General features: G+C 35.9%; 1 protein-coding gene across 3 annotated transcripts in view; it reads left to right on the top strand.

Annotated features, from left to right (window-relative positions):
• Positions 1 to 23,363, top strand: part of LOC128550355 (uncharacterized) — a 118,999-nt gene that overhangs the window by 27,222 nt on the left and 68,414 nt on the right. For 2 of the 3 annotated variants that reach the window (XM_053529262.1, XM_053529263.1), the window contains exon 5: positions 19,657 to 19,809. The exons of the other annotated variant lie outside the window; for it this stretch is intronic. In XM_053529262.1, the coding sequence (XP_053385237.1) occupies positions 19,657 to 19,809 (153 nt within the window). The remainder of the gene's footprint in view (positions 1 to 19,656; positions 19,810 to 23,363) is intronic. 3 annotated transcript variants of the gene reach the window in all.

Consider the following 23,363-nt stretch of genomic DNA (forward strand, 5'->3'; position numbering starts at 1 on the left):
TTTACAACAACCAATCAACTTTTATATATCTTTAACGACATTTGTCAGGCACTAGACGATGGAAAAGAAATACGAATTGTCTTTTGTTACATTTCGAAAGCATTCGATCGCGTTTGGCACCGTGGCCTATCAGAAAAGTTATCTTCATTTGGTTTACAAGGCAACATACATAACTGGTTCAAATCTTATCTTACTAATCGATATTAAAGAGTTGTTATTAACAACTCACAATCTGAATGGAACGAAATAAACGCTGGCGTCCCACAAGGCTCTATACTTGGTCCTCTACTCTTCCTTATCTACATAAACGATATCGTTACAGAAATAAAATCTAACATTAGACTTTTTGCAGACGATACTAGTTTATATCTAATAGTGGATACTCCTAACTCCACAGCAGTTACCTTGAACAATAACCTCGAAAAAATTAACACATGGGCAAAAACTTGGCTGGTAGACCTTAACCCAAATAAAACGGAATCCCTTTTAGTTTCAAGAAAGAAATTTAAACCGATCCATCCCCAGTTAACAATAAACTCAGTCCCTATTCAAAACGTACTTGAACACACACATCTAGGTGTCATTTTTGATAACGAAAGTAAATGGCATTCTCATGTCTCTTCTATGATATTGACATCTAAAGCTTGGGAACGTATAGGAATGTTACGGGGTTTAAAATACCTACGTAGAAGATCGTGTCTTGAACGACTATGTTTTTCATTCATTCGACCTTTATTGGAATATAGCGATACTGTCTGGGATAAGTGCACTGCTGAAGAAAAAAAAAAGACAAAAAAAAAAAAAAAAAAAAATCGAAGCAATACAAATCGAAGTCGCGAGAATCATTACCGGTGCTACAAAATTATGCAGTATCAGTAACCTCTTAAACGAGTTAAAATGGGAACCTTTATCCTCTACGAGGAAAAAACATAAGCTAATTACCTTTTATAAGATGATTAATCATCTTTCTCCAAATTATCTGTCAGACTTGATTCCGACGAACTCACAAACTCGGTACGCTTTAAGAAACATAAATGATGTTGCTTTAATACACACGCGCATGCAAGTTTATAGAGAATCATTCCTTCCTTCCGTCATCCGCGAATGGAACGCGCTACCCGAGCATATAAAAAGTATCTACATTAAGTGAATTCAAGCGTAAACTTAATACAAACTGTCACAGTGTACCCCCACACTTTCTTATTGGGAGCAGACTTGGACAAATCCTTCTTAGCCGTCTTCGTCTAGAATGTAGCTCCCTGAATTACGACTTATTCAGAAAATCAATTGTAGATAGCCCGCACTGCATATGTGAAGAGACTGAAACAGTGAACCACTTCCTACTAGTATGTCCTCTTTATAACGCACATAGACAAACATTCTTTTCAAATTTACCGTTTCCAACAACCTTCCAAAATCTCATTTACGGTTCTGAAAACCTAAGTCAACCAGAAAACATTAACGTGTTCTTGCAAGTTAAATCATACATCGTTGCCACACGACGTTTCACGACATGATGCTTATTAAAGAGTTTGGATTGTCGAGTCGCGTGCACATCGGGCGTTGGGCGATTGTTGATTGCAGCAAACTTCATTTTCTTTCCTTTTTTGTTTATTTCTTATTTTAATCATTCCCGCTTCAAAAATCTCATAATATGTTATCTCAAAAATATACACACACACTTACTTAAAATTTTGACCAACGCCATTAAATCTTACACACTCAAGGAAACGAATTCATATAAGTCTTCATCGAAGACTTGTTTTCGAATCCTATGTATAATTTGCTTATATGTATCTTACTGTATGTATGCATGTATATACTCATTGTAATCGAAATAAATACTGTTTAAACCAATCCTAATTTATGTGGAATATTAGAATATAAACTAACAATGTTAAAAGAAATAAGACGTGTATATTCTGGTACTGTTTCTGGTATAAAATTAAGAAAATCAATGTCATCCCGTAGGTAACTATGTATTTCTTAAGAAATGGTTTAAACAAAATATCTAAAATACAACTAAGACGACTAGTTGTACCCCCGACAACAAAGTTGTAAGGGGGTATACTGGTTTCAGGTTGTCTGTCTGTCTGTCTGTCTATCTATCTGTCTGTCCGTAGACACAATCTTGTGCGCACCATCTCTCCTCATCCCCTTGACACAATTTAATGAAACTTCACACAAGTGATCAGTAACAACAGTAGTTGTGCATGGGCCATGTTATAGTTCTTTCAGAAAAATAATTTGCAGAGTCACGGGACTTTGTTTTTTGTTACTATACTATATACATAGACACAATCTTCTGCGCACCATCTCTCCTCATCCCCTTGACACAATTTAATCAAACTTCACACATGTGATCAGTAATAATAGTAGTTGTGCATGGGGGATGTTAGGTTCTTTCAACAACAAAAATTGCAGAGTTATGGGACTTTGTTTCTTGTTAACATACTATGTTCATACAGTCTGCATATGCAATCTTGTCCGCGCCTAATCTTCCGAACCCTTACACACAATTTAATGAAACTTCACACAAGTGATCAGTCCCAACCCTAGTTGTGCATGGTGCACGTTACGTTATTTTAGATAAATATTCTGCATAATTATGGGACTTTGTTTTTGTTACTATAGTGTATACATACAGTCTATATACATACAGTCCACATAATTATGCAATCTTGTGTGCATCAAATTGCAATGTACTGTGTCAGTGCATGCGTGGGGGGGGGGGGTACGTTCATCACCTTTAGTGATAGCTCTAGTTTCACATTATGGGCTTGCAACTATTTGTCGCAGTTGTAAATCTTGAGGATCTACTATTTTCAATATATTCCGAATTTTGATCATTACAAACTTTTTGAATAATATTACTTTTATGAATTTTAGGTAAACCATAAAATGTGCTAGTCTTGTAATCAAAATTAAGTAAGAACTCTTTTTCCTGTTTAGCTAAGTTAGAAATATTCTCCGTCAGTTTTCGTATCTTTTCGAAAAAAATCTTTTTTATTAGTGCTAGGAATAAATGTGTAATAAGTTTCACCTGTTAACAATGCTAATACTTTACTTTTGTAGAAGTCTGTATTCATCAAAACAATACCTCCATCTTTATCTGCTTTTTTATGATAATGAATTGATCCTTTGCTAAGGATCTTATAGCTTTTCTTTGTTCTAAAATATCATTATGTTTAATTTGTTTGTCTTCATTAAAAATATTTGAGCACAGTGCTTTTGTAGTCAATATATATGTATCTTATTTATTATTGCGCCCACTTGGTGGTGTAAAATTTGACTTATGTTTTGCTAATGAAATGTTTTTACTGTCTTCTCCATAAAAATACTCCCGTAATCTAATTTTGCGAAATAATTCGTTGCCACCAGTATCCAATTCATTAGAACTTTTTTCAGGTGTAGGTGTAAATTTGAGACCCATCAACAAATCACTGTTTCTATTGCATTAAGTTTACGCTTGGAAAGGTTATAAATTTTTGTACATGTTTTAATTGTTTCAGCTAGGTTACCTGTTTCTACATTTCGCTGCTCCAGTTGTGGTCCTCGTCCAGAAAAGAATGAACAGTTTCTGGCCTGACCACATCATCTACATTAACTTGATTGGAATTATTTGATTTGTCTCCCAATTCTTCACTGTTGTTGGTTTCTTCTTCTGTTTGACTGTTGTGGTGAATTTTGATTAAGTTTTGAGACAAGTTGTTGGAGTACAATTTGAACACTTTGGTTTTCTCTATGTTCTTTACTCTTATTTCTGTTTGGAAAAGGTATACTTCTAACTATATCTGAATAAGATCTCTGACTTTTTAGCTCACCAGAGCACAAAGTGCTCAAGGTGAGCTGTTGTGACCGGTCATTGTCCGGCGTCCGTCGGCGTCCGTCATCCGTCGTGCGTCGTCCGTCGTGCGTCAATATTTGCCTTGTGAACACTCTAGAGGCCACATTTGTAACCCAGTCTGTATGAAACTTGGTCAGAATGTTTGTCCTGATGATCTCAAGGTCAAGTTTGAAACTGGGGCATGTAGGGTCAAAAACTAGGTCAATAGTTCAGATCAAAAGAAAAGCTTGTTAACACTCTAGAGACCACATTTTTAACCCAATCTTTACGAAACTTAGTCAGAATGATTGTCTTGATAATCTATAGGCCAACTTTAAAACGCAATTATGTGGGGTCAAAAATTAGGTCAGTAGGTCAGATCAAAGGAAAACCCTGTGAACACTCTAGAGACCACATTTTTAACCCAATCTTCATGAAACTTAATCAGAATGTCAGCCTTGATGATTTCTACGTCAAGTTTGAAACTGGGTCATATGGAGTAAAAAATTAGGTCAGTAAATCAGATCAAAGGAATAGCTTGTGAACACCCTAGAGACCACATTTGTGATCCAATCTTTGAAACTTGATCAGAATGTTAGTATTTATGATCTCTAGGTCAAGTTTGAATCTGGGTCATGTTGAGTCAAAAACTAGGTCAGTAGCTCAGATCAATAATCTATAGGTCAAGTTCGAATCTGGGTCATGTGGGGTCAAAAACTAGGTCACCGGTCAAATCAAAGGAAAAGCTTGTGAACACTCTAGAGACCAGATTTATGACCCAATCTTTCTGAAACTTGGTCAAAATGTTGTCTTGATCATCTCTAGGTCAAGTTCGAAACTGGATCATGTTGGATTAAAAACTAGGTCACCTGGTCAAATCAAAGGAAAAGCTTGTGAACACTCTAGAGGCCACAGTTGTGACCCAATATTTATGAAACTTAGTCAGAAAGTTTGGCTTGATGATTTCTAGGTCAAGTTTGAATCTGGGTCATGTGGGGTCAAAAACTACGTCACCTGGTCAAATCAAAGGAAAAGCTTGTGAACACTTGAGAGGCCACATTTGTGACTCAATCTTTATGAAACTGGGTCAGAATGTTTGTCTTAATCATTTCTAGGTCAAGGTTGAATCTGTTTTATGTGGGGTTAAAAACTCGGTCACTAGGCCAGATCAAAGGAAAATCTTTTCAACACTCTAGAGACCACAATTTATGTTTGAAACTCATGAGAATAAGTTTGTTTTGATAATCTATAGGTCAAGTTCGAATCTGGGTCATGTGGGGTCAAAAACTAGGTCACCGGTCAAATCAAAGGAAAAGCTTGTGAACACTCTAGAGGCTACATATGTAACCAAATCTTTCTGAAATTTTGTCAAAATTTTTTTCTTGATGATCTTTAGGTCAGGTTCAACTCTTGGTCATGTGGAGTTAAAAAACTAGGTCAATAGGCCAGATCAACTCTGGTGAGCGATATATAGGGCCACCATGGCCCTCTTGTTTGTTGTTGTTGACCTTTTTGTTGGAAATCGCGCTTTGAATTTCCTTTTTTTAAAACAAGGGGTTGAATTCTGATAATCTTTACAAAATTGCTCCTCATAAAGATGTTACCCAACGCTCATTGTTAGGCCATCTTTTATGTGAAATTTCTTCATTTCGTTGGATGTTTTTTCTTCATAACCCTATAAAACAATCAACGACTTGTCCGGAACATTTTGAAAAGGTAATTTCCTCCATTTCTTTGTCATTTTTTTCTTATGCGCTCTTTGCATGAAGCTACTCGCAGCTTCTGCATTTTAATTTCTATTTTAAAATCGTAAACTACAGCCCGTTCTCTTAATATTCATTGCTCTTCGTTTTTATTTTTAAATTCAATTTACGCGGTTTTATTATATACTGTCGCAAACGAGTTCACTTTCATGAGGGGTAGGTGGTCTACGAATGTGCACATCGCAAACTATCAGAATGTTTGTAACAGTCTTAAGTTTTTAAAACCAGTTGATGCCAGAATCCAAGTGGTGGACAAAGTGCTCAAATTCAAGATGGCCGCCAATATAGCCGCCGAAAATTAAAACACATACTATACTGACTGACTGAACAATATATTTCAAGTTCACTGTTTTACGTACATTCCTTTATTAATTTTATCACTTTAATTGCTTGATTATATTTTACAAGTTTTGTGCTTTATTATGCTCAGAAATTTCATAAATTATATAATACGTATTTGACATGACAACTTTTAATTAATTTATTATCATTTAATCCAACAACTAATGGCTAGATTAACAGCTTAGTGGGTGGGGTAAATATACGTCCACTAATATAACATATACGTAATACTTTAAAATTTATGTTAAGTAAGGTGCATGATTTTTGATGTGCAAACTGTTTCTTCTGGACAGAACAAACACATGAAAAAGAATTATTACATATTTAAAATTTGGAATATACCGATATTAGTAAAACTAAGTTAAAAATGGGTTTATTTGCAAACGATGAAAACATATTATTTTCACATTATGAGAAGGTTCGAAGTTTTAGTACACATATGTTTCTTAACACTTTCTATAAAGTAATTAAAACAGACTGAAATGAGAAATCGAAGATTAAAACATCATTTGATAGAAATTTTCGTAGCAATTACATAAGATACTGATTGAAAACATATTCACTGCTTACTGGTCATTTCCTTGTAAAAAGAGAATGTAAACAAGAGTGCCAGAATGTCACAATATATGCCCGTCACAGCAAATTTCTTTACACTAGTACCTGTATTTGCAAATGGAATTTTAATTTTGTGGTTGTTTATCGAAGTCCACAAAAAAAAACTCCTTACCAGGTAGAGATACCTTAAAATACATATAAAATTTCAAAGTAACATCTATGTTGTACCATACAAAGTGGTCTTGGTTTTACCCTACGGTCAGTAATAAAAAAGTTACAATGTAAGTTATTTATAGTAAGAACTAAGGGAAGTTAATAAAAAGAACAAAAAAAAACAACGTAAGTCCACACAATAATCCTTACCAGGTAGAGATAGGTCAAAATACACCTCAAAATATGACTAGTAATGAAAAAGTTACAATGTAAACTATTTATAGTAACAACAAAGGGAAGTAATTCTAAAGGGACCTGCGCATGACACTCCGTTTCATGATGGTGTACAATTGTGCCAAGTTATATCAAAATCCCTCTATGTATGAAGAAGAAGTGCTCCAAACAAAGTCATTCTTGTACCTGACCTTTGGCTGAGTGACCTTGACCTTAAACCTAGGGACCTGGTTCTTGCGCATGACACTCCGTCTCGTGGTGGTGAACAATTATGCCAAGTTATATCAAAATACCTCCATGCATGAAGAAGATATGCTCCGGACAAAGTTTTCATTCTTGTATCCTTTGACCTCTAAGTGTGAACTTGACCTTAGACCTAGGGACCTGGTTCTTGTGCATGACACTCCGTTTTATGATGGTGACCAATTGTGCGAAGTTACATCAAAATCTCTTCATGCATGAAGAAGATATACTCCGGACAAAGTCATTCTTGAATTTGACCTTTGACCTCTAAGTGTGACCTTGACCTTAGACCTAGGGACCTGGTTCTTGCGCTTAACACTCCGTCTCATAATGGTGAATAATTGTGCCAGATTTCATTAAAATCCCTCTATGCATGAAGAAGATATGCTCCGGACAATGTTTGTGGACGATGCACGCCTGCCCATCCACCCGCCCGCCAAGGGCGTTCCCATAATACGTCCCGTTTTTCAAACAATATTAAGTATAAAAATGATTCAAATAAAACATACGTAATAATTTCTTCGAAATTTTAAGTTAACTTGTAAGCTTATAAGATGTGATAACATCTGTAAAAGACGAAATACTGCTCTGCAATGACATCTTTTTAAAATATAAATAAATAACCTTTCGATTGTTAATTCTAAAAACAAAACAAAATTCATTGAACAAAAGTTGATTGATACGAACAGGCATAATATGAATAAAGTAATGTAAGTCACAAGTATACACGATGTGTTTTTACACACTTCATTGTGTGTATCTCCTGTACTCCAGAAACCAACATTTTAATTTTATTTATTTGTTATTTGCGAAAACATATGTTTTCTCATACTTTGTAGTATGGGGTAATTATAGCAGTAAAAATGTAGAAAAGCAGGCCTTTGGGAACATATGTAGGAAGCAATCTGGAGACTTTTAATGGGGTGTCTTTGTATACATCAAATACACACAACCATACATAAATGTATTTGCAATTTAAAGCATATTTGTAAAACATACGTTGTTTCTGTAGGAATAAAATACATATACTACTCTGTAGTAACTTATACCTATATCAAAATAAATCAGTAAAATGAGAACACTTCTAGTAAGTTTATTTTACAAAAAAAGAAAACCCATATGTTTGAACAAATGTTAACTGGTACAATTTGACATATTATGTTTGGAGTTATTTTAATTACTGTCACACACGGTGCAGGCTACAATTTTATGCATATTTCTACACAATGTCATGTCTTTGTCTGTATCTCCTGCATTGCTACATCAATCCTGAAATATTTATTTGATATTTAAGTAAACATTGTTGCTGAAAGATGAAGTAATTATAACAGGCAAAATGTAGGATACGCACTTCCTATGATTGAAAAATGTATTTGATAAAATGTGTGGAAATTTCATATGATACTGTCTGAAAACATATAAATGGGGTAATGCTGAAAATCTTTTGATGAACACATGCCAAGAACACACATAGATGATTTTGTATTAGTCATTTTAAGTTTACTTTTAAGACGTAGTTACTTCTGTTTAAATAAACATTTCTGCATATTCAAATATATCAAAAATGAGAACAGTTGATTCTTTCAAAGAAGTAACACACCTGAATGAATGTGAACTGTTACAATGTTCAGTCATCAGTACGAATATAATGGTCTATGTCTCCTGTATTGCCAAGCACGTGCTACTGCACATGGTTGACCGCTGATGTAACAGGTATACTCATCTGTACAAATGCTTTTACAATCACAGACCATGCCGTTCAAAAGTTCTGGAGCAGTTGCTGGCTGTATCATACATTTTGGTGCAAGTATTAATTCTCTCCATTGTGCTCATAACCTAGGTATTTTGCTGGCGTAAGCTCTGGCTTCTGCAGAAGTGCATTACGCCATACCATTTACTGATAGCAACATCGTAACAAGTGCTAGTAAAATTGTTCTCTGTAGGTGGAACTTTTTGGGCTTCTTCGTGGCTAGTTTCCAAGTCATATGTGATGTGGTTACTGTCAACAGTAAATTCAATCGCTATATCACATTGCCCATCAGGGTTTAATTGATACTGCATTGTTAATGAAACTGTTCCTTGTATTTTGCAGTATATACTCTGTATAAAAAACAAGCAAGTCTTTCTTTGTGATGTCCATATAGGAGAAAACCTTTACAATCTTTTGGAACTCGTTAGTTACGTGCACATATACATTTTTAGATGTGTGTCATCTCTTTTCATATTGGTGCTTGCTTTAATACTGTTGCAATGTTATTTATTGAAAATATGTATCTGCTTTACTCCAGTTACACATCTTGACTTTACCAATATATGTTAAAGAAATATATTGGCCATATCGTATAATGTGGGTTAAAAAGCTGGTGGATTTAAATAACTGCCATACCGTCAATAAAATGCAGTCAGCACTGTCAAGAGACTTTACATGGTTATTTTGTAGAGTTTCAAACTTTGTCATGAATTCGGATTTCTTTCTTTCTTATTCAAGATTAGTATTGGAATCTGTATCAAACATTATATTTGTAGTCCAAAGGGTGTGTCCTATATTGACCCAGGGTCATGATTTGAACAAACTTGATAGTAGAAAATACCAAATATCTAAGGTCTGGGCATAATTGTTCTGGACAAGAAGACTTTTAAAGATTTTTCCTTCTATAAGTCAATAAAAAACAAGGGACTCCTCTGGGTGTTTCATATATATTGATTAAATAAGTCTATATAAACCATGTGACACACAGCTCTGGGCCATATTTGACCCTAGGGAGTAATTTTAACAATTTTGGTAGATGACCACTAGATGTTACGAAATATCAAAGCCCTAGGTCCTGTGGTTTTCTACACGAAAAATTTCACAGTTTTCCCTATATATGAACCATGTGACCCCCGGGGACATATTTGACCCTAGTTACATAATTTGAACAATCTTGGTAGAGGCCCACTAGACGATGCATTATAGCAAATATCAAATCCTTATACCCTTTGATTTTGGACAATACGATTTTTCAAAGTTTTTGCTCTATATAAGTCTATATAAACCATGTGACCCTAAGGCGGGGCCATTTTTAATCCTAGTGGTATAATTTGAATAATCTAGGTAGAGAACGACTAGATGATGCTGCATTTTAAATATCAGAGCTAAGAGTCCTTTGGTTTCGGACAAGAAGATTTTCAAAGATTTTCCCTACATAAGTCTATATTGACCATGTGTCCCCAAGGGGCCATATTTGACCATAGGGGCATAATTTTAGCAATCATGGTAGATGACCACTAGATAATGCTACATACTGGATATCAAAGCCCTAGGCCCTGTGATTTTGGACAAGAAGATTTTTCCTATATAAGTCAATAAAAAGGGGCCCCCTGGGCAGGACCATATTTGACCGTAGAGGGATACTTTTAATAATCTTGGTAGGAGACCACTAGATGATGCTACATCCCAAATAGCAAAGCCTTAGGACCTGCGGTTTTGGGACGAGAATTTTTTTAAAGGTTTTCCTTCCGGTTGCCACAGCAACAAGAGTTCTGTATGGAATTCAATGCTTTGAACAAGAAATATCCCTGTGAAGTGTCATTAAATGACCCGGTGGTTTAGAAGATGGTGTTGTTTAAAGGAAAGTGTGGACTGACGGACGCCGGACGGACGGACGCCGGACAGCGATAGATCACAATAGCTCACCCTGAGCACTTTCTGCTCAGATGAGCTAAAAAGACAACATGCTACTGTTAATCATTAAGTATTAGTTAGATATACTGAAATACTGTTGAAAAACGGCGTTAAACCCAAAACAAACAAACAAATGTATATAGATATCGATTTTTATAACCTATATCTGGTATGTATGTATACACTTATATGCTGTTTTATTTATTTTATAAATGTCAATTTATTTATTCATTTTGTTGGGTTTAACGTCGCACCGACACAATTATAAATGTCAAAGAAATAATTCAATTTACGCTATAAATCACAATTCAATTAAATAATAAACTTATGTAAACCGGTATAACACAAGGAAATCAACAGGTTGAGGCATATTCTTCAAGGAAATGTTGCCAGTATATCTTATAAGTCATTGAAAAAAAAACATTGTGGCAGCCATCTTGGCGGAAAAAAACTTGATAGTTTTATATTTTCGTCTAAATATATATTTCGTACTTTACATTGTTTTGATAATGATAATAAGTATAGTAGGATGTACACATTACAAAAGGTGATAATTAATTTGTTTCTGATTTCACCTACATGTTTTTTTTTGTATCATCAAATATATTTGATATTGAATTACCTCATCCACTAATATATATGTGCTATCAATAATTTAGATGTACCCTTTAACAAAATATTAAAATGTTATTACAAACAAAGTATATTGACCATATGTTTAATAAACTAGTAATCATCACATTTTAGTCCATATACATTTGATATAAAATGTGTCAAAACTTTTTATTTCATATCGATTTATGCATAAGATTTTGCAAATGTATAACTTTAAAAATGCTATAATAATTCAAAATGAATTTACAACCGTTAAATACTTTTATTTTGCAATCTCATCTACTGCTGCTTCAGTCTTTACTGAAGACAGGCGCCTATTTTTCCCTTACCGCATCCATGAGGAAATATAAACAACAGACTCTGTCTATGAATTATTTGAATGAATGAATGGTCGTCGATCTTTGACATAATACTGATTGACAGTGAATGCTAATAACTCCATGTGTTGCAGAAAGGTATTTAGTTTGTAACTGTAATTTCCTGTCAATTGATATCCTGTCAAAACTGCTTATATTAGGACAAAACCAACTGTCTTTGCCGTTCGCCAGCTGCTAAAAAGGCAAATATATAAGATTCAATGTAAGTTATATTTCACTGGTACTACCAGTTAGTAAGTTTATACTCTAACAAACATGTCAGAGAAATTTGGGCAGTTTTGACTGATTAAAACGTTTGCAGCATTAGATTATATTTTTTCTTTACACGAAAATTGCCGTTAGGTAACAAAGCGAATACGCCGATAATCCGGAGTAAGCCGATTATGTGTTATTGTCACAAAACTGTTCCAGTTCACGTAATGTAATCGGTGCACTTAAACTGCCTTGCTATAGCTACTGCTGTTATAGGGAAGTCGTAGAGTGTCTGCCTTAGGTGTGAGAGGTCCTGGGTTCGAGTCCCAGTTAGAGCTTAACAATTTTCATTCTGCTACAGCATCTTTTTGCTAAAGGACTGTTCCAATTGTTCTATATTTTTAGCACACAGTATCATGGATCATTATTTATAAATCCAGATCACAGTTGAATGTTAAATCAAATGCACCCAAGTAAAAAATATTCGCTATATTATGTCCCTTTGATGTTTCTGCTCTCCAGGTCCAAGAAGAGTTACATTTCCCTGATCACAAAATTTTCTTTTACATGGAAATATTAAATGCTCATAACTCTACGTTTCTGGTTAAAGTATTGTTGATATATCTATTTTTGAGAAATATATGTACATCTGTCTTCATTTCAAAGCTTTTTCACTTCATACCTATGATTTGAAAAACTTAGGTACTATCTCTACGTAAATATATATGAATGGTTGTTAAAATTAATACTAATTTTGCGCTTATTTCTCCAAGCTGTTTATCTCCTTGTTCTGCGTTCATCGATAACTCTGATATTGTGGGTGAGCTCTCCTAGCTGCTATCATCGGGTTTTGCCCTTTTAGGACCCATGATAATGGGACATGATTTATATATATATAATGTTAAAAGCTACAAATTTGTTAACTTTGCTCATTTCCCCTGTTTATTAGTATCAAAGAACATTTCCCTACCATTCACGTAATACCATGCTTCTATTTCCTGAAAGAAGAGTACGTAACAGTAATAGAATCGATATATTTGGCATTATTGTCAGTATTACTTATGGTATATTTCAGACATTTTTCACACATTTAGAAAAGTATTTTGTAAATAAAGTATAAGATTTTGCAACAGAATCGTGTAATGATATGTTTTTAGCTCATCTGAGCCAAAGGCTCATTGTGTGCTTTTGTGATCGCTCAATGTCCGTCGTCAGTCGTCCCTCGCCAGTCGTGCGAGTACGTCGTGCGTCGTTCGTCCGTCAACATTTAAAAAAAATCTTCTTCTTGAAAACCATTGGGTAGAATTATATTAAACTTCAGAGGAATGATCCTTGGGTAGCCCCCTTTCAAAATTGTTCAAGGAATTGAATTCCATGCAGAACTCTTGTTGCCATGGCAACTGAAAGGAAAATCTTAGAGCCTTTAAATTTGGCATGTAGCATCATCTAATGGTCCTCTAGTAAGATTGTTCAAATTGTACCCCTGGGGGAAAAAGAAGCCCCGCACCGGGAGTCACAAATTTTACATAGACTTATATAGGATAAAACTTTAAAAATCTTCTGGTCTGAAACCACAAGACCTAGGCCTTAGATATTTAGTATGTAGCATTGCCTTGTGGTCCTCTACAAAATTGTCCAAATTATAACCCTGGGGTGAAAAGAGGCCCTGCCCCGAGGGTCTCAGATTTTATGAAGACTTATATAGGAAAAACTTTTAAAAGTCTTCTAGCCTGCATGGCATAGGCTTTTGATATTTGGTATGTTGCCTTGCCTAGTGTTCCTTTACCAAAGTTGTTCGAATTATGGCCCTGGGATGATAAGAGGCCTAACCCTAGGGGTCCCAAATAACATAGACATATCTTTAGAGGAAAAATCTTCTTGTCTTACCTGATGACTCCAAGTGATTATGGGTCACTTGACTGTGACCTTGACCTACTGACCTACTTTCTTGTTGTTGTTTTTTTAGATACAGCCTTGAAATTTGGGATGGCATATACAGTTTTTCACACCAATCTTAAAACTGACTCTCAGTGACCATGAATTTGACCTTCTGACCTACTGTGTAATATTCTAGGATCAGTTAGCATCAGGTGAGCGATTTAGGGTCATCATGACCCTCTTGTTATTTATTCTACTGCCTCACACACACAAGTACATATAAATGTCTTGAATTAAAAATATTCTATTTATGAATGTTACAAAACAGCTAAAAGTAGAATCTAGTAAAGAAAGAATTGTTTGGTTTAACATCGCACCAACACAATATAGGTCATATAGCGATTTTCCAGTTTTGATGGTGCAGAAATTCCCCATGTGGCCCCCTGTGCATTATTATAATATATATTCACGAGCGAGCACCGACCTTCCGTAAGCCAGCTGGATGGCTTTCTCATATTCTTATATCAGAAATTCAACGCCCCTAGTGAGACTCGAGCCCACATCGATGAGGGGCAAGTGATTTGAAGACTGTAACAGTAAATTAAGTAAATTGATCGATTATGCTTAGATTAAGATATTTTATCTACGGCATATAGTTATATTTGATAAATATACTATTAGATGTATGAAATATATTGTCACAAATATTCCATTACTTCTGATCCTTATAGATCACGGAGTCCTTTCAAAAATCTTTATAGTCGTATACAAACTCGCTCAAACTAAGTCTGCATTCTTTGGTTTCATCTTTGTTTCCAATTTTTTTTCTTCAAGATGATATTTTTAACCGCAAAATAACCAAGAGAACCAAGATGGCCCAAAGTCGCTTACCTGAGTAACACACAATAACAGTGTCAACATGTTTTACCTACAATGTAGTGATTTCGCGGAGATAAATATTCTAACCAATTTTCATTAAGACTGGACCAAAAAACGTGGCCTTTTGAGTGTAAACAAGCTTATTCTTTGATTTGACCTGGTGGCAGGGTTTTTGACCCTACATGACCGAAATAAAAATTCATCCGAGTTTAATGCACATCCAATGAACAAGAGTGTTAACAAGTTTTTCTTTTGATTTGAATGGATGACCTAGTTTTGTACCCTATATGACCCAGTTTCGCACTTAGCTTAAGAATAATCAAGATAAGCATTCTGACCAAGCTTCATCCAAATAGGGTCATAAATGAGGCCTCAAGAGTATTAACAAGCATTTACTTTGATTTGACTAGCTGACCTAGTTTTTAACCTCGTATGAGCCAGTTTCGAATTTCGCCTAGAAATCATCAAGATAAACATTCTGACCAAGTTTCATGAACATAGGGTCATAAATTTGGCCTCTAGGATGTTAACAAGCATTTCCTTTGGTTTGACCTGATGATCTTGTTTTTGACCTGACATGATCCAGGTTCGATCCAGGCCTAGAAATCATCAAGATAATCATTTTATGCAAGTCTGTACCAAATCATATATGACTAAAGGGCCAAACTAGAAAATTTTGCTCTTTTCATGGGCAGTAACTCAAGAACCCATGATAGAATCTAGCCAGTTTTCAAAAGGAACCGAGATCTTATTGTGATTTAAGTTGTGTGTAATTGTTGTTAAAATCAAATATAAAATGTCACTTCTATTGTGTTCACAAGGTAAAAATTAACAATTTTGGCTCTTTCAGGAGTCAATCAGGGACCGTAACTGCGGAACCTATGATTGGATCTGACAGATGCCTCCTGGAATCCAAGATTTATTGTTGTTGAAGATACTTTGCAAGTTTTTATCAGATCAAACTGTACATGAAATAGAAAAAGTGGAAACTTTACATGTCGCTGAACACGACAAAAAAAGCCCGAAAATGTTGCAGGCTCAGTTTTATTGAGCCTGTTCATGGACGGTAATGGAAATGCATGCTACCGTCCACGCCCTCTAGCCCCGGGTTGAACAGAACTCAACATTTACGCATGCTGAAGTCTCTTTATGGCTGCAAAAGCCAAAATGGCAACCTTTGGCCCTTTTATGGGGCAATAACTCTGGAACCAATGATGGGAGCTGGCCAGTTTTAAAAAAAAAACTGAGATATTATGCTAGTACAACTTGTGTGCAAGTTTGATTAAAGCTGATTGAAAAATGTGGTCTTTATCGTGTTCACAAGCAAAAATAGCAAATTTTGGCCCTTTAAAGAGCCATAACTCTAGAATCCATGATAACATCTCGCCAGTTTTCGAAAGGAACCGCCCTATTATGCCAAATCAAGTTTTGCACAAGTTTGATTTACGTTGATTGCAAAATATGGTCTGTATCGTGTTCACAAGCCAAAAATTGCAAATTTTGGCCCTTTAAGGGGCAATAACTCCGGAACCCATTATGGGATCTGCCAAGTTTTCGAAAGGGACCGAGATATTATGCCAGTACAAGTTATGTGCAAGTTTCATTAAAATTGATTGCAATATGTTGTCTCTATTGTGTTCACCAGAAATTGTGAACGGAAGACGGACGGACGGACGGACTGACGACGGACAAAATGCAATCACAAAAGCTCACCCTGCATGTAGACCAATCCGTTTCCGGATGATAACTCAAGAACGGTCGATCATAACCAGCAGATGACCCCTATTGATTTTGAGGTCAGTATATCAAAGTTCAAGGTCACAGTGACCCTGAACATTTAAACGGTTTCCGGATGATAACTCAAGATTGCTTAGGCCTAGGATCGTGAAAGTTGATAGGGAGGTTGGTCATGACCAACAGATGATCTCGATTGATTTTTAAGGTCAGTAGGTCAAAGGTGAAGGTCACAGTGACCAGGAACAGTAAAACGGTTTCCGTAATGATAACTTGACACCGCTTTGGCCTAGGATCATGAAACTTAATAGGGAGGTTGGTCATGACCTGTAGATGACCCCTATAGATTTTGAGGTATGTAGAATAAAGGTCAAGGTCACATTGACCCGGAACAGTTAAACACTTTCCGGACGATACCTTGATAACGCTTTGGCCTAGGATCACTAAACTTAATAGGGAGGTTGATCATGACCAGCAGATGACCCCTGTTGATTTTGAGGTCAATAGATCAATTGGTCAATGTCACATTGAACCAGAACAGTAGAAAGTTTGTTTACAGGAAGCAAATAACTTCTGTTCCTTGTGCATTTTGTGTTTGACGAGCTCTTGTTCAAAAAACTTCTTGGCAAGCACATTTTTTAAATTTTAAAGACATTTAAGTAAACACGTTATTAACATATAAAAATTTCAACCAAAAAAATTTCAAAGCAATGTTGCCTTGGTAACCATCTATTTAATTCCTTAAATTAAAGTCATTGTGATTTGTTAAAAGTATGGTTACCAGAAGATGGGGACTAGTTTTCTCTATATGAATATATGGAATTTAAATTACAAAAATCCGTCTAAAACCGCCGGCGTGGTTTCAAAATAATTTCCCAGCAGTCTTTCTTGGGAAACTTTCTACCAAAACCCTTTAAGGATGTAGAATCGAATTTTTTCTAACGTTAAGAATTTTTTCATACTCTGTGAGCTTGAAGAACATTAGTTTCCAAGACATACAAGAGAAGTAAAAACATAGGTCACCGAACTCGTTTTAATTTTACAGTGCATTTTCTTCACCCACTGTTTAAGCATTTCTGAAATTTTGTAAAATTGATAAAATGGTTGTACTTTATAAAACATATAACATCCCATTGTTATAGGAATTTCATGTCTTACAGGTTAATATGAATACAAGATGATGTCAGTATGATATAAATGTCACTAACAAATCTCTGTCATTTTTACATGTTGACATAATTACCCCACCCACTGTATTTTCAATGGAAAAAATGTATTTAGATCTACAAAAAAAATTCTGACGGTAAGATTTTAAAAATATTCTGCAGCTTTAATGGCATACAAAAATGCTTTAAAATGAAAAGAAAAAAGTAGGGGGTCACCGTGCATCTAAGAGATTTATTAAGAAAAAACTGTCAAAAACTGGTGAATTTAGATATTTTGTGTTCTTTTTTATTCAATTTATATTTTCTAGATAAAATAAAGTGATATGTTGAAAATCTTTATTTCGGTTATATCTTATCATTATATATATATCAGTCAGGAAAATATCAAAACCAAACCTGATCTACTTTCATAGATATTTGAAATTACCTACCCCTACCCCTTTGTAAAACTTACGTCAATTTTAGGCAAATGCCTGCCAAAAATAAGGGTGAAAATTTTTTTTTCGCAAAAAGCAGAATCTGTTTGGTTAAATGGTACATTATTAGCCATATTTTAATGATTTAGCATTAATTTTTGGCAAAACTTTTGTTAGAAAGCAATATTTGAAGAAACATTTTTCAAAATGGCGGATATCCTGAAAAAAAAAACGCTCGTACATCCTTAAGCTATGTTGATTTGATTACAAACACGTTCAACAAGTTGTGGGTCTCAATTTCTCTACATGATTTTATGGAAAACGTTATAAATTATCTCCTGTGAAACCAATGGCTCGGTTTCAAAATATTTTAATAGAAGTGTATGTCGCATAACTATCTGCCAAATTCCTTCAAGCCATGCTGATTTGTGCATTTGTAAAAACATTTATTATATGACAAGATGGAAAACTCTTTTTAAGTTTTAATATGATTATACACAAATTTTCCTAATTCTTACAGATCATTTCGGTATGTTAGATACATGGCATTTTAGATTTATTTTCTTTGTTCCTAAAAATGAGCATGTCTGGCTGATATAGGCTTCATATATACACAGTTTAACGTCATGAGACTTTGTGTCATTAAACTCAGTCAGTTAAGCAGCATGGATATTCAAACAAAAACCTTTTACATGTTTTATGTAAGGTAATCAACATCAAACTTATTGAGTGACCTCAATGTCATATCAAAAGTTAGTATACTAAGACGTATATTTATATTACTACTATAAAATCTTTTATATGTATTTCACTATTGCTTAAGGGGTGCTTCCGTGGTCAAGTGGGTAAGGTCGCTGACTTCGAATCGCTTGCCCTTCATCGATATGGGTTCCAGCCTCATCCGTGGCGTTGAATTTGTCATGTGAGGAAGCCATCCAGCTGGCTTAGGGAAGGTTGGTTTTACCCAGGTGCTCGTTCGTGATAAAATAATGCACAGAGAGGCAACAGGGGTCTTCCTCCCGACCAAAACTGGAAAATTGCAATATGACCTACATGCTGTCTGTGCGACGTTAATCCCAAGAAATCAATCACTATTGCTTAAATCACCCACATTTTTTTCTACCTTTTCTCGTAGTGAAATTATTGCAATTTGGAAATAGCTCTGGTGTACCCTAACCTCTTTTCAATTGTAAGTAAAACCAAAATCTACGCTGACACCATTATATCGTTCTTTTGTAAAAATGGCTGATTATAGTAATAAGTAAAATAGGTCAGAATTATGACTTTTTCATAGGATAACTCTGTCGTTTGATAGAAGTTCGTGTTATATGGTGATTTTATGAATATTTGTATCGTACAATATACAAGACGTCATATTTTTGGGTTTATGTTGTGAAAAGGCTTGCATATGTGAACATTAATGGAAGCGCACATGTACATTGAAAATAGTAACGAAATGATAGACGATTAGCATACAGTATAAAATAGTTTAAAAATCGCGCGATTTCTATCCAAGACCCTGAGTAACAAAAAGTCGCTCCGTCAACGAAATTTAGTGTCCAGCATGTAATGCATGGATCTACATTATGAGAGGCTCTCGTTATACCTGTATCTTTCAGATTCCATCAGAAAGATATTTGATGAAAAGAGTTCGTTTGGAGGAAAGTTACTGGGATACCATCGTGAAGCCAAACAACACTCTCACAACCATTCGGTCGGTTCTTGAAGATCAATCACACATAAGCTTGGGTCCTACCACAGACAGGAAAATGGTAGGTAGCTTATGTTTGTACATGTATGTATCATTAAAAGGCATATAGTGAGCTAAACAAATTGTTCAGAAATTTAGAAAATATCTTCGACCACACCAAATTGAAAGTTGTTCATTGGATTTTTTCAAACGATTGGAGAGGTGAGAGAAACAAATTGAACAAGGCAGTATGAAAGACAGCTAAATCCCCCGCCACTGTTTTGGATGGTGAAAGGGTAAACATTTGACCCTGAGCTGTGACCTTGACTTTGAACTGACATGGCCGACTCATAAAATATGCACATCGTCTTGACGAGGTGATCGTTTGACCCAAGTTTCATGAAAATCCTTCTTAAAGTTTAGAAGATACGGAGCTCAAACATTTGACCTTTTGTAGTGACCTTGACCTTGAGTTGATATGGCTGACTCATAAATTCTTGATGAGGTGATCATTTAACTCAAGTTTGATATAAATCCTTGAAGGGTTTTAGGAGATACAGAGTGGATACAAAATTGAAGGCTCAACCCTAGACCCTAAGGTGTAACCTTGACCTTAAGCCTGCATGGCTGATTCATGGGTTTTGCACATCGTCTTGATGAGGTGATCACTTGACCCAGGTTTTATTTGAATCCTTCAAGTGGATTAGGAGATACCGAGCGGACACAAAATAGAAGACTCAAACATTTGACACTGAGTTGTGACCTTGACGTTGACCCAACATGGCTGACTCATAAGTTCTGCACATCCTTTTGATGAGTTGATTATTGACCCAAGTTTCGTGAAAATCCTTCAAGGGATTTAGGAGATACAACGCTGACACAAAATGGAAGGCTAAAAACATTGACCCTAAGTTGTGACCTTGACATTGATCGGACATGGCTGACTCATGAGATCTGCACATCATCTTTATGAGGTAATCACTTGACCCAAGTCTTATAAAATTCTTTCAATGGGTTTAGGGAAAATAGAGCGGACACAAAATAGAAGGCTCAAACCTTAGACTCTGAGTTGTGATCTTGACCTTGAGCCAACATGGCTGACTCATAAGTGCTGCACATCGTCTTGATGAGATGATTATTTGACCAAAGTTTCATGAAAATCCATCAAGGGGTTTAGAAGATACAAAGCGGACACAAAATAGAAGGCTAAAACCTTTGACCTTGAGTTGTGACCTTGACCTTCAGCCGACATTAGTAACTTATGAGTTCTGCACATTGTCTTGATGAAGTGATCATTTGACCCAAGTGTCATGAAAATCAGTTCAAGGTGTTTAGGAGATATGGAGCGGACACAAGTGTTATGGACAGACGGACGGACGAAAGGACGTACGGAGACCATTCCTATAACCCCCACCACTCGTGGCGGGTGATTTACAAACCACGAGCTACGGGATATTGATAGCAAATATTAGTTAACATTTGTCAGCAAAACTTGAGACAAACGGTTCAATCCACTGAATTAGGCAATTAGAATTAGAGAATAGGAGTGAGTGAGTGAGTGAGTGAGTGAGTGTGTGTGTGTGTGTGTGTGTGTGTGTGTGTGTGTGTGTGTGTGTGTTCGGGTTTAACGTCTTTGTCAAAAAGAATTCAGTCATATAAACGACGGTGTCTACTTGTAGCAGTGAGCACAATGCCCAACTTTATACTGCTGCCTCACTGAAATATTACGCCGTAGACACGTGAAGTGATACCCCACCCAGTCACATAATACTGACACCGGGCTGATCAGTCCTAGTACTATCCTCTTAATGCTGAGCGCCAAACGAGGAAGCTACTAGTACCATTTTTTACGTCTTTGGTATGACGCAGCCGGGATCGAACCAACGACCTTCCGCACTCGAAGCGGATGCTCTACCACTAGGCTACCGAGTCGGTCGAACAACAGATGATCAACTTCACATGTTAAATCACTAATCCCTATTGCTTTATGACTCTAAGTAAAATACCAATTGAGTTACATGAGATACGAACCCTGTATTCCCTTTCTGTATATTTTACTAAATCAAAGGCAATAACAATTTTCTGAGCTATAGAAATTATTTCATGACCCGAGGTCACATACAATTTACGTGCGTCACAAGTGCTTACACTCTTTTATGCCTTTTTATACACCCGAAGGAACGTATTATGTAATGGTCCCGGTGTCCGTCTGTCCGTCCGTCCGTTAGCAATTTCGTGTCTACTCTGTAACTCTTGGACCCCTTGAAGGATTTCAAAGAAACTTGACACAAACGTTTACCACACCGAGAAGACGTGCAGAGCGCATGTTTTGGATATCTCATTTCAAGGTCAAGGTCACACTTAGGGGTCAAAGATCATATGAGTGTGTTTCGTGTCCGCTCTGTAACTCTAAAACTGCTTGTAGGATTTCACAGAAACTATGTTCACCACACTGAAACAACGTGCAGAGCGCTTGTTTCGGATGACTAGCTTTAAGGTGAAGGTCACACTTCGGGGTGAAATGTCATATATGACTTTGCTGTGTCCGCTCTGTAACTCTCGAACTTCTTGAAGGATTTCGAAGAAACTTGGTACAAATGTTCATCAAACTGAGACGACTTGCAATGCGCTTGTTTCGGATGACTAGCTTCAAGGTCAAGGCCACACTTAGGAGTGACAGGTCATATGAGTGTGTTTCGTGTTCGCTCTGTAACTCTTGAACTGCTTGAAGGATTTCAAAGAAACTTGGCACAAATGCTCACCACACTGAGCCGACGTGCAGAGCGCTTGATTTGGATGACTAGCTTCAAGGTCAAAGCCGCACTTAGGAGTGAAAGGTCATATATGACTTTGCTGTGTCTGACATGTAATATTTGAACTGCTTAAAGGATTTCAAAGAAACTTGGCACAAATGTTCACCACACTAAGGGGACGTGTAAAGCGCATGGTTTGGATGACTCACTTCATATTGTTATGTATTGCAGTGCTCTTTTGTTCTCTTACAATATTTTTTTTGAACAACTTTATTTTTTGTTACTATAAATTGCTTATTTTGAAACTTTTTTATTATTGGCAGTAGGTAAAAACCGAGACCACTTTTCTGTGGTACAACATGGATGGTACATTCAATTTTTAGATGTATTTTGACATAACTTTACCTGGTATGATTTTTTTAACTTTTTTCTTTTTTTGGAATTTCTTCTTTTTGTTGTTCTTGTCCTTTGTGTTTCAACAGACAAGGTTTTTAAATTTTGCCCCCATCCTCTGATGTTACCCTTCGGGCGTATATTGCCCCGCTTGTTAAAGTCAAGGGCCATATCTTTGGTACGGCTGAATGAAATCTTAAACAAATAAAAAGGTGCAAAACCAAAGGCCGCAAAACTCGACATAAATGAAAATGTTGCAGGCTTGGTTTGATTGAGCCTGTGCATGGATGGTAGTCGAAATGCAAGCTAATGTCCACACCCTCTAACCCCGGGTTGAGCAGAACTCACCATTTACACATGTTATGAGTACTGAGTAAAATTTAGACAGATGTATTCATATGGCGGAACCTTCTTTTTTTGGTTGGATTTAACGTCGCACCGACACGGCGACTTTCCATATATATATATATATATCACACAAACAAGCAAT

This window comes from Mercenaria mercenaria, chromosome 17 (assembly GCF_021730395.1).
Source record: "Mercenaria mercenaria strain notata chromosome 17, MADL_Memer_1, whole genome shotgun sequence".
Lineage (NCBI taxonomy): Eukaryota > Metazoa > Mollusca > Bivalvia > Venerida > Veneridae > Mercenaria > Mercenaria mercenaria.